Source organism: Scyliorhinus canicula, chromosome 22 (genome assembly GCF_902713615.1).
Source record: "Scyliorhinus canicula chromosome 22, sScyCan1.1, whole genome shotgun sequence".
Classification (NCBI taxonomy): Eukaryota; Metazoa; Chordata; class Chondrichthyes; order Carcharhiniformes; family Scyliorhinidae; genus Scyliorhinus; species Scyliorhinus canicula.
This window is the reverse complement of record NC_052167.1, coordinates 7,005,690-7,020,192: the sequence shown is the minus strand read 5'-3', so window position 1 is coordinate 7,020,192 and position 14,503 is coordinate 7,005,690. Positions and strand designations below refer to the sequence as shown.

At 46.9% G+C, this 14,503-nt stretch overlaps 1 protein-coding gene across 3 annotated transcripts in view; it reads right to left on the bottom strand.

Moving 5' to 3' along the window:
- The window catches only part of LOC119956203 (cGMP-dependent protein kinase 2), a 70,251-nt gene that overhangs the window by 12,187 nt on the left and 43,561 nt on the right, over positions 1-14,503 (bottom strand). For all 3 annotated transcript variants that reach the window (XM_038783209.1, XM_038783210.1, XM_038783211.1), the window contains 3 exons: positions 10,674-10,763; positions 9,135-9,276; positions 6,535-6,698 (listed from right to left, as the gene is read on the bottom strand). In XM_038783209.1, coding sequence (XP_038639137.1) covers positions 6,535-6,698; positions 9,135-9,276; positions 10,674-10,763 — 396 coding nt within the window. The remainder of the gene's footprint in view (positions 1-6,534; positions 6,699-9,134; positions 9,277-10,673; positions 10,764-14,503) is intronic.

Here is a 14,503-nt window from a genome sequence, read left to right as displayed (position 1 = left end):
GATCAATGGATGTATTGGAAAAATGCACAAGACATGTCTGTTTCTGAAGGAGAGGCCACAGTTGAGAGTTTCTGTTACAAACGTCTTCGTCAGAATAATTAGAATGTTGCTCCTCATCCTTCAATGGAGGGAAACCTCTATTAATCCCATTTCCACCCTGATACCATGGAGATATAGCCCAGAATGTCAGGGATCATGCAGGGGAGGGGGGAAATCTCTCTGTTTGAAAACCATTAATGCGATCTATCACAGTGTGGTTCAGGCGTAATCCTGGTTACGCACAGTTTAGCACAGTGGGCTAAACAGTTGGCTTGTAACGCAGAACAAGGCCAGCAGCACGGGTTCAATTCCCGTACCGGCCTCCCCAAACAGGTGCCGGAATGTGGCGACTAGGGACTTTTTGCAGTAACTTCATTGAAGCCTACTTGTGACAATAAGCGATTATTATAACCCAGGTGTGTCAGTACAGCAATCAGGAGCTATTTGGAGAATGTCTGTTTTTATTATTGTGTTGGGATATCTATTCATTGATTGGAACAATTGGTCACTTCCAATTCATAGCTTTGTTCCACCATTTGTGGCCCTGTCTTCAGCTGCCTCTACTCTTAGCTCTCGGATTCTCTCTCAAAAACTTTCCACCCTCGCTCATCCCCTTTAAGACCCGCTTCGAAGCTTACCTCTTTGACAAAGCTACTGGTCCCCTGTCCTCATGTGACTCAGTGTCAAAATCTGTTTGATAATTGAGCCTGTGAGGCACCTTGGGATGTTTTACGAAGTTAAGTATGAAGCTTATCAATATGATTACGATTTTATTTGAAAACCGAGATCCCAACAGAACTCAAGAAACAAGTTCAAAACTTAAAGCTCATTTTTGTTGTGTGATTGCCAATAAATCTCTCGCCTTTCCCTTTGAACCAACAAGTAAAATGATTGCAGAGCAAACAGCACCTTTCCAAGGGTAGGCTTAGATGGGTCAGAGTCAGATCAGGAAACAGGAGGTAGAACATTATTTAGTGATAAAAACAGAGAAACATAGAAGCAGGAGGAGGCCATTCGGCCCTTCGAGCCTGCTCTGCCATTCATTATTATCATGGCCTTTCCCCCATTTCCCTTGATCCCTTTAGCCCCAAGAGCTATATCTAATTCCTTCTTGAAATTAGACAACGTTTTGGTCTTAATTCACTACCACAGATTCACCATTCTTTTTATGAAGAAATATCTCCTCACCTCAGTCCTAAATGGTTTACCCCTTATCCTCAAACTATGACCCCCTAGTTCTGGACTCCCCAACCATCGGGAACATCGGCCACGATTCTCTAGCCTCATTATGCTCTCGTTCAAGCGTAATGATGCCGGTGAATAGCAGGAGAGGCCAAAGACAATATCCGCACCAGGTTCCCCATATCCAACGGCCTCCCATCATTCAGCAGCCTCCCCAGCAAGTGTTCACACTGGTGCCGAATAGTGCTCCTTTTGAAAAACGTGAACCTGGTGGAAGGGCTTCAGTGGGGAGCCGAGGAGTGAGTAGCACCTTTGCTCACAGGCAAAGAGCCCGGGGTGCTTGGCTTTCCACCCTAGTGCTTGGGCCCCTTGGCTGGGTGTGGGGGACCCTCTGTAGGCGTGGGCCACCATGGGGGGGTGGGTGGGGGCAACCAGCGGGCAGCCACTCGCGGCACTAACATGCCAATGCCTGAATCATGTGTACCCATTCCAGGGGCAACCCCTGTCCCTGCCCATCTGCCCCAACGACCACCCATAACCTTCACCGACTGCTGTGGCGGAAGGTGACAATGCAGGTCGATGAGGGTAGTGCAGTGGATGTTGTTCATATGGACTCCAGTAAGGGATTTGACAAGGTCCCACATGGCAGACTGGTTAAAATAGTAAAAGCCCATGGGACACAGGGTATTGTGGCAAACTGGATACAAAGTTGGCTTAGTGGCAGGAAACAAAGAGTAAAGGTTGATGGCTGCCCTTGTGAATGGAAACTGTTTCAACTGGTGTTCAGCAGGGCTCAGTGTTGGGACCCATGCTGTTTGTTTTATATATTAATGATTTGGACTTGAACGTGGAGGGCATATTTGGGAAATGTACAAGCAACACAACAATTGGCTGCGTGGTAGATAATATATATAGAGGATAACTGTAAGCGCCAAAATGATGTAGATGGGTTGGTGGAGTGGGGCAGGAAAGTCACAGATGGAGTTCAACTCCGATAAGTGTGAGGTAATGCTTTTAGGGAAACAGTAAAGGGGAATACATAATAAACGGGAATATACGGAGAGGGGTAGGTGAAGTGAGGGATCTAGGCATGCAGGTGCATAGGTCCCTAAAGGTAGGTAAGGTTGTAAAGAAGGCATATGGAACGCTCTCCTTCATTGGCAGAGGTATAGAATATAAAAGTGGGTATAAAATGTTGGAATTGTATAAAACACTGGTGAGGCCACAACTGGAGTATGTGTTCTGGTCGCCACATTACCGGAAGAATGTAATTGCTCTGGAGAGAGTTCAGAGAAGATATAGCAAAATGTTGCCAGGGCTGGGAATTGTAGCTATGAGGAGAGATTGGAGAGGTTCAGGCTCTTTTCCGAGGAACAGGGAAGACTGAGGGGTGATATGATTGAGGTGTCCACAGTTGTGAGGGGCAGAGATGGAGTAGGCAGGAGGAACCTGTTTCTCTTGGCAGAGAGCTCAAAACCAGGCGTCATCGATGGAAGGTCCGTGGTAGAAGGATTAGAGAGGTCATGAGGAAAAACCTTTGTATGCAGAGGGTGGTGGGAGTCTGGAATTCGCTGCCTGAGTTGGTGGTGGAGGCAGAGACCCTAAACTCTTTTAAAACGCACCTGGATCTGCACCTTAATTGCTGTACGGCACAGTGCTATGGACCGGGTGCAAGAAGGTGGGATTGGAAAGGGCATCTCAGTGCTCTCGGGCTGGCATGGACAAGATGGGCCGAATGGTCTCCTTCTGTACTGTATAATTTCTATGGTTCCCCATCAAATGTCAGGTTGGTCAGTTAGCTGAAATGATGTGGTTTCCAAGGAAAAGCGTGGTTAATGGCAGTCCTAGGTGAACTTATAATCTTCTTAAAAAATAAATCCAGGTCAGTGACCAGATGATGCGATGTCTTTCCAAATTTTAAAAGAAAATATTGCCCTGAAAGATGCTGGCAGCAAAGAATGTCAAACTCGCTACCACAGAGGGAGATTGAGATGAAGGGATGACTTTAAGGGCAAAACTCACTAAATACATGAGAGAGAAAGAAATGGAAGAATTTGGTGGCAGGGCTGGAAAGAAAGTTGTGGGATGCCCTTGTGAAGCATAAATGTGTGGAGCAGATGGGCCGAGTGGCCTCATTGTATGCGTGCAGACATTCACTGTTTGGTTTTGCATCAGGACAATGGTCACCTGATCAGAAGTTGCAGGTTTTTGTGAGACCTTGCTGCGGTGTTAATTACTGCTTTCTGTTAAAGAGTAAATTCTGCATTGAGAACAGTGCTTCTTCCAATCAATTTAACTTTCCACAGAGAACCAAAGAAGGTCTTACAAAAAACAAAAACCAGGGGAGGGCTAGCCCTCCCGAATCTACAATTCTACCACTGGGCAGCAACAGCCGAGCGAGTAAGGGGATGGATCCAGGAGCCAGAGGCTGAGTGGGTGCGTGCGGAGGAGGCCTCCTGCATGGGAACCTCCCTCCGGGCCCTCGCCACGGCAGCACTCCCATCCCCACCCAAAAAACACTCCAGCAGCCCAGTGGTGACAGCCACCCTCCAATCCTGGAACCAACTGCGGCAGCAACTTGGCCTGACCAAAATGTCGAACAGGGCTCCCATCTGCAACAACCATAGGTTCACACCAGCACTGACTGACGCCACCTTCAAAAGGTGGAGGCAGGACGGGGGGACACTGACAGTCAGGGACCTATACACGGACGACAGGATCGCAACACTGGACGAACTGACAGAGAAGTTTCAGCTAGCTGGGGGGAACGAGCTACGGTACCTGCAGCTCAAAAACTTCCTACGAAAGGAGACAAGGACGTACCCACAACCGCCACGACAGACACTACTGGAAGACCTACTGGACGCAAGTATCCTAGAGAAAGGGAACTGTAGTGACATGTATGACCGACTGGTAGATAGGGACGACACCGTACTGGACGCAACAAGAAGGAAATGGGAGGACGACCTGGGGATGGAGATAGGGTGGGGACTCTGGAGCGAAGCACTGCATAGGGTCAACTCCACCTCCACGTGCGCAAGGCTCAGCCTGACGCAACTAAAAGTGGTACATAGAGCCCACTTAACAAGAACCCGTATGAGTAGGTTCTTCCCGGAGGTGGAAGACAGATGTGAACGGTGCCAAAGAGGCCCGGCCAACCACGCCCACATGTTCTGGTCTTGCCCCAGACTCGTGGAGTACTGGACAGCCTTCTTCGAGGTTATGTCCAAAGTGGTGGGAGTGAGGGTGGAGCCATGCTCGATAGTGGCGGTCTTCGGGGTTTCAGAACAGCCAGATCTATTCCTGGGGAGGAGGGCGGACGCCCTTGCCTTTGCCTCCCTGATCGCCCGCCGTAGAATCCTGTTTGGCTGGCGGTCAGCAGCACCGCCCAGAGCTGCGGACTGGCTGTCCGACCTCTCGGAATCTCTCCAAATGGAGAAAATCAAATTTGCCATCCGAGGGTCGGACGACGGCTTCCACAGAACGTGGGAGCCATTCATGCAACTGTTCCGGGACCTATTTGTGGCCAATGTACAAGAGGAAGAATAGTCGGGGGAAGGTAGCGGGAGGGGGGGGGGGGGGGGGGCTACAGGTTCGGTACGGGGGTTCGATGGCTAGCTAAGGCCCAAAACCAAACTAAATAAACATGTTGGGGGGGGGGGGGGGCGGGCGCAGTTACTACTACGAAGATGCTTACCTGTAAATATGTATGTTAATTTTTGCGTGTTTGTTTGTTGTTTTTTTTTTGTTCTTTTTCTCTCCTAACAATTTGTAATTTGTTCAACATAAAATATGAAAACTGAATAAAAACATTTATAAAAAAAAAACTTTCCACAGAGAAGAATTGCTCATTGGAGCCAGAATAATCCTCTGTCCTTGCAGGTCCCAACATAACCACAGTGTACCCCCGCTTCCAATCCCCCAGCAAGATAACATTAACATCCCGCCTCCCACTTAGAGTAAGAGTGACATGTTCATTTCACAAAACAAACATGTTAATCACCCACCTCTTTCAAATACAGAACGTTCATTATCATATGTATGACCTGTTGAAGGAGCTTTTAAAATGGAATAGCACGGCGAGATGGTACATTGACACCTAAATTTGTTCTGTACACAACCTGACCAACAAAAGGCACATCTGTACCTCATGGTTAGTCAGTGATGTCTAATGGGACAGCTGTTGCTGAATAAATAGCATTTTAAAAACAGAATCTGTTCATTTAATCACCAGTAGGATGAAATGAGTAGGCTAAGGAGACTCTATCGTCACAGAATTGTTTTTGGCAATCTCTCTCGTTCAGCTAATGGCAACACCCGTGATTCAGTGACATCCGTGTTGGAACAAATTACCCTGATGGCATCATCTCCTTGGCCAAGTGAAATTAAGCGAAAGCTGCAACCTCTCAATAATATTAAACATTTGTTCTATAATCCCATCGTCTCAAAAAAGAATGCGCACGGTGAAGACCTCGCACACAATTGTTACGCCGCCAAAGGAGACCATTCGGCCCATCTTGTCTGCACTAGCTCTGCAAATGAACACCATGACTTTGAAAGAAAATGCCAGTGTAAACCTGTAGTGCCTCTCAAACACGAGCCTTGCACTTCTGCATTGTGTATGTGAGATGGTACATTCCGATCAAGGCACAGTGTGAGTTCACTGAGTTCACGGTGAGTATACAGGGAAGGTACACCTCCTGGTTACTTATTCCAGTATAACCAGATGACATTTTATTTTAGGCTGGGATTTACCGACCAACCCGCCTTGTGTTTTCTGGCAGTGGAGGTGGCCCGCCAATGGGATTTACCAACCCCGCCATTGAAAGCGGGATTTCCCAGGGACTGCACCCCTTGTCACCGGGACCGGAATATTCCGCCAGCGTGAACTGCTGGCAAATCGCGCTCTATTAATTCAATGTTGTATCATTCCTACGTAACAGAACGTAACAGAGATGTTTATATTTGCCAGCCGTTGATAAATGATAAAGTGAACACATGTTATTGACAGGGTTGCCCTGTCATTAATTTGGGAAGCCCTTTTAAGGATGGACCAAATGGTCTCCTTCTGTGCTAGAAGGTTCTTCAATTCTAAAGGGACTGAATTTTCCACCTTTCCCGCCGCTGGGAATGTCTGGTCTCGCCAAAGGACTGGCCTGGCCTGCCGCCAACCATTAACGGGCTGCTTCCCTTGGCAGAAAGCATGCAGAAAATCCCATCCATTAATTTGCTATCACCTGTGTAAACTGTCACATGAAGTGAAGATTTGCCCCTCTGTGTTAAACCAGGTGTAACTGTATCCTCAATACTCACTTTCCAGTCAGCAGCTCAAAGACCAGGATTCCCAGAGACCAATAATCTGCCCCAAAGTCATGTCCCTTGTTCATGATGATCTCTGGAGCAACATACTCTGGGGTTCCGCAGAAAGTCCAAGTCTTCTTGCCAAGGCCAATCCACTTCGCAAAACCAAAATCAGCCTAAGGGGAAGAGAGAGAAGGAGAGTGGAAGAGGAGGGCGTGTAGGAGAGATGGAGAGTGGGAGGGGAGGGAGAGGAGGGAGAGAGAGGAGTGAGAGGGAGAGTGGAAGAGGAGGGCGTGTAGGAGAGATGGAGAGTGGGAGGGGAGGGAGAGGAGGGAGAGAGAGAGGAGGGAGAGTGGAAGAGAAGGGTGTGTAGGAGAGATGGAGAATGGGAGGGGAGGGAGAGGAGAGAGAGAGGAGTGAGAGGGAGAGTGGAATAGGAGGGCGAGAGAGAAAAAGAGTGGGAGGGGAGAGAGAGGAGTGAGAGGGAGAGTGGAAGAGGAGAGAGAGAGAGAGAGAGATGAGAGGGAGAGTGGGAGAGGGAGGAAGATAGTGAGGGAGGAAGAGAGAGTGGAAGAGGTAGGAAGATAGGGAGAGAGGAAAAGAGGGAGAGAGAACGGTAGAGTGGGAGGGGGAGAGAGGGAGGGAGAGTGTGGGAGAGTGGGAGGGGAGAGAGAGGAGAGACATGAGTGAGAAAGGTGGGAGAGGGAGGCAGGGAAAGAGATGGGAGGAGAGGGAGGAGGAGTTGAAAGGGAGTAGACAGGGAGTTGAGATGGAGAAAGGGGGTAGAATGTAAGAGAGAGTGAAAAGAGGGAACATAAAATATAAGAAACAGGAGCAGGAGCAGACCACATGAGCCAGTGAGCCTCCCCCTCCACCAGGCTGCCACTGGGCTTCATCCTCATTCTCCCGCCCGCTCTCAATATCGCTCGATTCCCTGAGAGACCAACAATGTGTCTATCACACCCTTAAATATATTCAGTGATGCTACAACCCTCTGGGGAAAAAATCCCAAACATTCACAACTCTTTGAGTGGATATGTGCCTGGGTACAGAACATAGAACATACAATGCAGAAGGAGGCCATTCCGCCCATCGAGTCTGCACCGACCCACTTAAGCCCTCACTTCCACCCTATCCCCGTAACACAATAACCCCTCCTAACCTTTTTGGTCACGAGCGGCAATTTTTCATGGCCAATCCACCTAACCCGCACGTCTTTGGGAGTGGGAGGGGGAGAAGGAGAGCGAAGGCAACTGGGTGATAGGCAGAGAGAGGGAAAGGGGTAGAGAAGAGAGAAAGGGAATGTGTTACAGCTACCTCAGACAGGGCGTCAATGTAACATCTAATTCAAAAGGCAGCCTAGATGTTTGTGCTTCAGTCTCCAGAGTGGCAGTCAAACCCACAACTGTCTGGCTCAAAGTTCAGAGTGCAACGCAATGAGACACCAAAACATTCACTCCACAGCCCTATTTGCTCATTTCACTAATTATCTTACATCTGTGTTTCCGCTCACTGACTCTCCTGTCACTGAAAATAGTTCCTCTGATTTTACACTTCATAATTTCAAAACAAAGGCTGATTAGGGATTCAAACAGACTTTCTGCAGCATATGCAGTTCTCACATTCATTCGTATTGTAAGGACGAAGAAAGCTTCTGTGTTCTGTTTACAATGTGGATTTTAAGGACATTTATCTGAAAATAAAATCACAGTCAGCTCCCTGCCCACATCACAGGTCAATGTGGAGCTGTGAGTTGATTGTCTTGGGGTTGTTCACTCACTGAAACTCTGGCTGAAAGCAGTATGAAAATTGAAAACTTTGCAAATATCGCAGAGCTCCGGGATGTTGATGTGATTCTGCAGCTGACTCCTCTCTGAAGGACCTCAGTGTGAACCTGCTTAAATAGGCAGCCGCACATCCCTCGGGTTTGACATTGCACAGGGTAAAAATCCAACACAGGGTCAAACTGTGCGCAGCTAATGATCAAATGTTGCCTGGAAACTAATGGACACATTTCAACTGTAGACAACAGTGATTTCGATGGACTGGGAAATGATGGTGCTTCAGTCTGCATTGTGAACAGAAACTCTGATTAGTTATCATACAGCAAACTGAACACTGAGTCTAGCTCACTCTTGCACAGATCTTGGCCAGGTCTGTTCATACCTGAACATGCAAGGGTCATCAATACTCCAGGTTTCTCCATTAATGTCCAGAAATGCAGGATTTCATTGTTAAAATATTGAAGCTGGGGAAAAATGAAACTTGGCCAGCCGGGCAATTTAGGTCATCAAACCTCCAGGAACACGGCCAATCAGGGTTGGCAACTCTAACTTCACATGACCTTTTCCATTAAGTTTGTATTAAGAAAAGATCCCTCCAGGTGTTAGAGTTTGAAGGACGCTGTAGATCTTTTGCTCTCTCAGGAAATTGAGCAATTATGAGGAATGGGCAGGAAAGTAGGAAGAGTTCAGCCATGATCGTATTGAATGAAGGATCAGATTCGAGGGCCCGAATGGTCCCCTCATGCTCCACAATCTTATGTCCTGATGTTGTAATGGGTGTATGTAGTGTTCAGGTGCAGGCTGGGAGGTACAGCCCATTGGACGTACCATTTTCACATATCCATCTGAATCCAACAGCAAGTTCTCCGGCTTGAGATCCCGGTAAACGATACCTCGATTGTGCAAATAATCAAATGCTTCAACAACACACCCAACACAAAACCGCGCTGTTGGTTCATCGAAGCAGCACCTGAAAATAAATATACAAACTTAGCTTTGACAGCGGAAAAGAAAGTCTAATTATTTTTGTTTGATAATTGCTGCTGGAAAATAGCTTGGAATGTCTTAATGTGTTAAAGCTGCTGTGTAAATGAAAGTTATTGCTGTCGCTGTTTTGATTCGGTTGTTGTTTTTTTTATTAATTTAAACAAATATTAATCTACCAAATTCTTTTTTTTTCCAATTAAGGTGCAATTTAATGTGGCCAATCCACCTACGCTGCATATCTTTGGGTTGTGGAGGTGAGACCCACGCAGACACGGGGAGAATGTGCAAACTCCACTCGGACAGTGACCCGGGGCTGGGATTTAACCCGGGTCCTCGGAGCCGTGAGGCAGCAGTGCTAACCACTGCGCCACCGTGCCGCCCCTGTTTCGGTTGTTGCTGTCCGTCTATGTCTACAGCAGCTGATGGTTGAAATTAGAGGATCCATTAGCCCAAAATAGTTTTGACAGTTTGACCTGCGAGAAGGGTTCACATCCGATGCGTGCAGAGTTAATCTTGAGTCCGGATTCCCCTGCACAGGTCGGCGCAATGGCCATCAATCAGGGCTGGTGTTTTTCAAGGATATCTTAACTTCATGGAGCTCCCAATACAAAGACCAAAGGTGTGGAAATATGAACTTATATTCCCGTTTACTCAATTGTAATTTGGCTGTTGGATTACCAGTTATTCACTGAGAAAATGTGAACACAAAACGGATAAACAGTCTCAGTAAATATTCAGCATGACTTTCAGGAAAATGTTCCACTGGGGCCCAACCTGGCTATAGCTGCCATTTTGGTTAGTGTCCGATTGTGGGATCTTGTTAATCCCAAATTGTCTGTCACGGCTCTGACCTTACAACACTTGGAAAAGTAGTTCATCGGCGGTAAAGTGCTTTGGGAAAGGTGCTACAGAAATGCAAGTTAATTCATTCTTTCTTTCCCTCTACATTATGGGCGTCAGCGTCAACCTCGTCTTCTCCCAGGAATTTAGAATTCTGGGCTAAACTCATCCAGCTTTTTAAGTGACCAGGGACCCGGATTCAATTCTGGCCTTGGGTCACTGTCTGTGCGGAGTCTGCACGTTCTCCCCGTGTCTGCGTGGGTTTCCTCCGGGTGCTCCGGTTTTCTCCCACAGACCAAAGATGGCAGGTTAGGTGGATTGGCCATGATAAATTGCCCTTAGTGACCAAAGGTTACGCGGATAGGGCAGGGGAGGTGGCCTGGGTAGGATGCTCTTTCAGAAGATCGGTGCAGACCTGATGGGCCAAATGGCCTCCTTCTGTACTGTAGGTGTTCTAATAGTGCTACTTTGATACATATTGTTTGTATTGATATACAAAGCATGATAAAACGCATGATCATGAAAATGACATACACTCACATGTCACGGAGGATGCTCCACAGCTCCCCCCCCAAACACACCTCCAGGAGCATGTACACATACTTTGAGTCATGGAAGGTTCGGTACAATCTGTAAGGGGGAGCAGGATCAAGGTTAGACAATCTCCACACTCTATTACTAATGCCTAACAACAAAACTCCATGAGTTACAATGGTTAATGTAATTTTCCATTGATGAAAGTCAGAAATGATGTTGGATTCTGACAGATCAACCTGGTGGAGTGGGAGAGAAGCCATCCTGTTCCTTTGCTTGTCCCCCTTGGTCCGCTCGCTCTGTCTACACTGTGGACATTGGCTGTTCCTGGTGACACCCAGGCTCTAGGGGCTGAATCACCTGCTCCTGTTCCTTTGGTGCCTCACTGCCCTCTTCTCCTCCGTTAAGATTCTCTGTAAAATTAGTTCACTGACTAAGCTTGTTCTGCCTCCTGTCCTAATATCTCCTTCAGAGGCCTGGTGTCCATTTGTGTCCAATCATTCTCCTGTGAAACACCTTGGGAATTGACCACATTAATGACGCTACATAACGCGAGTTGTTGATGTTGTGTACATGGAAACAGGATTAATTACACTCTCAGTGAAAAAAACCCTCAACTCCATCAAACTGCCCAATTGAACTGACCTAATAAATTCCCAACTCTTCAAACTGTCAGCAAGGTGTAAACACAGGAACACACAGAAGGAAGAAATGGAGGTGTCACTGATGAGAGAGGCAGCAGAAACCCTCATTAGACATTGATAATGTTCAGCTCAACTGATCTTCATCAATAACTAGAGATCCAGCTTCTGATAAACGTTCAAGCAAGTTGCATTCACATCTCAAGTGAATCACTTCTCATTACCCAATATGCGATGTGGGTCTCACTGGAAAGAACTGCCGATCCCTAACTGCCCCTGAGCTGAGTAGCCTGCTGGACCATTTCAGAGTTAACCACATTGCTGTGAGTCTGGAGTCACATGTAGGCCAGACCAGGATAGCAGCGGCAGATTTCCTTCCTGAATAATAATAATAATAATAATAATAATAATAATCGCTTATTGTCACAAGTAGGCTTCAATGAAGTTACTGTGAAAAGCCCCTAGTCGCCACATTTCTGCACCTGTTTGGGGAGGCTGGTGCGGGAATTGAACCCGTGCTGCTGCCCTTGTTTTGCTTAACAAGCTAGCTGTTTGGCCCAGTGTGCCAAACCAGCCCCAGTGAAGGGACTCCAGTGAACCAGATCATTATTTTACAACAGTTGAGAGAGTTTCATGGTCACCTTCCAGAGACTAACTTTCAGTTCCAGTATTACCAGCTCCCATGGTGAACTGTGTCTACAGTGCTTTAGGCTGGGTCGTGACTAATCCAGTGACATAACCACTATGTCGCCAGAGGAGTAACTGGAGATACTCTAGAATAATAGATGTCAGGGGCGGTCGGGACAGAGTCAGGATCAGTTGAGTCCGAGCGATGCTTCCTCTTCGTAGTGCTCAGACAAAGGAGGTTTAAACCAGAAACATATCTGGCAAAGGTAGGGCAGGAGGAACAGTTTTGAAGACAGGACAAAGCTGTGGGGAACTTGTGAGTTAAGGAAAATGAGATAATTTCCTAAACCCATGAACTCCGCCACCCGGAAGAACAAGGCAAATGGAAACATCAACAACTGTTAAGTTTTCCTCCAAGTCATACACACACCATCACAACTTGGAAACAATTTGCCGTTCATATGGAAAGGTGCACATTAATACAAATTACTTCTTCTTTCATCTGATTGAAACATTGCAACAAAGTGAAACATCCAGTTCACTCGTTGATTGATAACACATTGTGCAAAATACATCAACGTGAAATGATGCTTCGCTCGCTATAATAATCAGTGTTTACTTCGTGGCCACATCTTTTAGTTTTAAATGATTGTAAAATATTCTGTGATAAAATTATTCTGTTTGCTCTTATACAAGCCTCTGCAACAGAAGGTTGTGTCGTTGATGACGCGATCCATTGAAAATCAATTGATTTGTGCTCTTGTCAGCTGGAGAGACAATTCATTTCCATCAGAAATTTATGGATGTTTTTGGTGACATATGAAAATGACAGGCTACAATTTTGATTTCAGCAACAATAGCCTCACAGTACAAGGCAGCAGGTGTCAGGGGTGCATAAGTGCCTTCAACTGCCTTCTCAAAATGACTATCACCTTTTTAATCAAAAAAAGTTATAGCACATTAATTTGGAAGAGAATGATTTAATGTTGAGGTGATATCGGGACCCAAGGGTGGGTTGGAGGACGAGAGTAGAAGAGCAGCTATTTTCATAAGTACTGCATTTAGGTGGGAAATTATTAAACACAATGAAACAGAGAACTTACTGATGATAATAATTGGTCTGAGTAATCCACAACTGCAGTGCCCTTAGTCTAACAGAGCAAGTCAAACCAGCCTGGATTATCCATATAATTGGATGATTCCTTTGCTAAAATCATTGTTTGTTCTACTAGCCTGATCCTGGATTTCTGGCCAGCTATCATTTCAGATCCAAACTTTGTTTATTTACTTGCCTTGTTACCATCTTCTTGTGCCTTGCACCATCACCTGTTTTTTCATTTAATCTCTCCTGCCATCTAGCCCATCACTGAATTTCCCTTCTGTTCCATGTTTTCCTCCCCCTCTCCCTTTCCCTAGCTCTGCACTTGCTTTAAATCTGTTACACCTCTAACTTTCCCCACACTGATGAAAGGTCATTGATCTGAAAATTAATCCTGGGCTGAATTGTCCGTCTTCCCAACCACGTGTTCCTCAGCAACACGCCGTCGCTGGCAACAGGAGTCTCCGTTCCCGCCGCTGGCCAATGGGATTTCCCATTGTGGCCACCCCACCACGGCACCGGGAAACCCACGGGCGGGGTGCACTGCCGACAGAGCGGAGAATCTCGCAGGCGCAGAATTCACCCCCCCCCACCCCCGGTTTCTCTCTCCATTGATGCTGCTTAAACTGCTGAACAATTCCAGTGTTTATTGATTTTATTTCAGATTTACAACATTATTTGGGAGGACCAAAGATTAGGTCAATTGGCTATGGTTGATGCATGGCGTTGCGGGGTTGGGGGGGCAGTGGGGGGGGGGGGGGGGGGGGGGGGGGGGGTGGGGCTGGGTAGGGTGCTCTTTCGGAGGGTCAGTGCAGACCCGATGGTCCAAATGGTCTCCTTGTGCACTGTGGAGTTTCTATGGAATCTGCTCAATAATGTGGAATGATTACATTGGACTGAAATCCCTGCTTCTGATCATTCGGTGATGTGGTAAAATGGTAATTCTGTGCAATTCATTCCTGAACCTCTGTCTGACAAAGTAATGAACCAGTTTCAGAGAAAATCTCGAGACGATTAGGTCTCATTCACTAATGAAAAGTGTCCACTGCTGGGAGACTGTGCAGATTTCCACAAACTTCCTCACAGACACTCACTATTGAACAGTAGAATACTACAGACGCTGCAAACCTGCAACAAACACAATAATCATCGGAAATACTCAGCAGCTCAGCAAGCTTGTGGGGTGAGAGAACATTGGATAAAAGGTCATCGACCGGAAACATTTTGGGCGCGATTTAACCACCGCATTGCCCCCTCAGTGGATGGCACGCTGAGAGAAGACGGGACCCATTAGGGTGGGGGAGAATGGGGGAGGCTTGGGGGTTTTGAGGAACCCAGGGTGGAAACCCAAAATCATTGTCGGTCTTTCTCCTTCTCCAATTCCTTACAGATATTAACGATTTGGCTGATTATGTCGGTCCAGCAGAGGCTGCCCTCGTGATGCTGGTTGGTGCCCAGGGGGGTCAGAT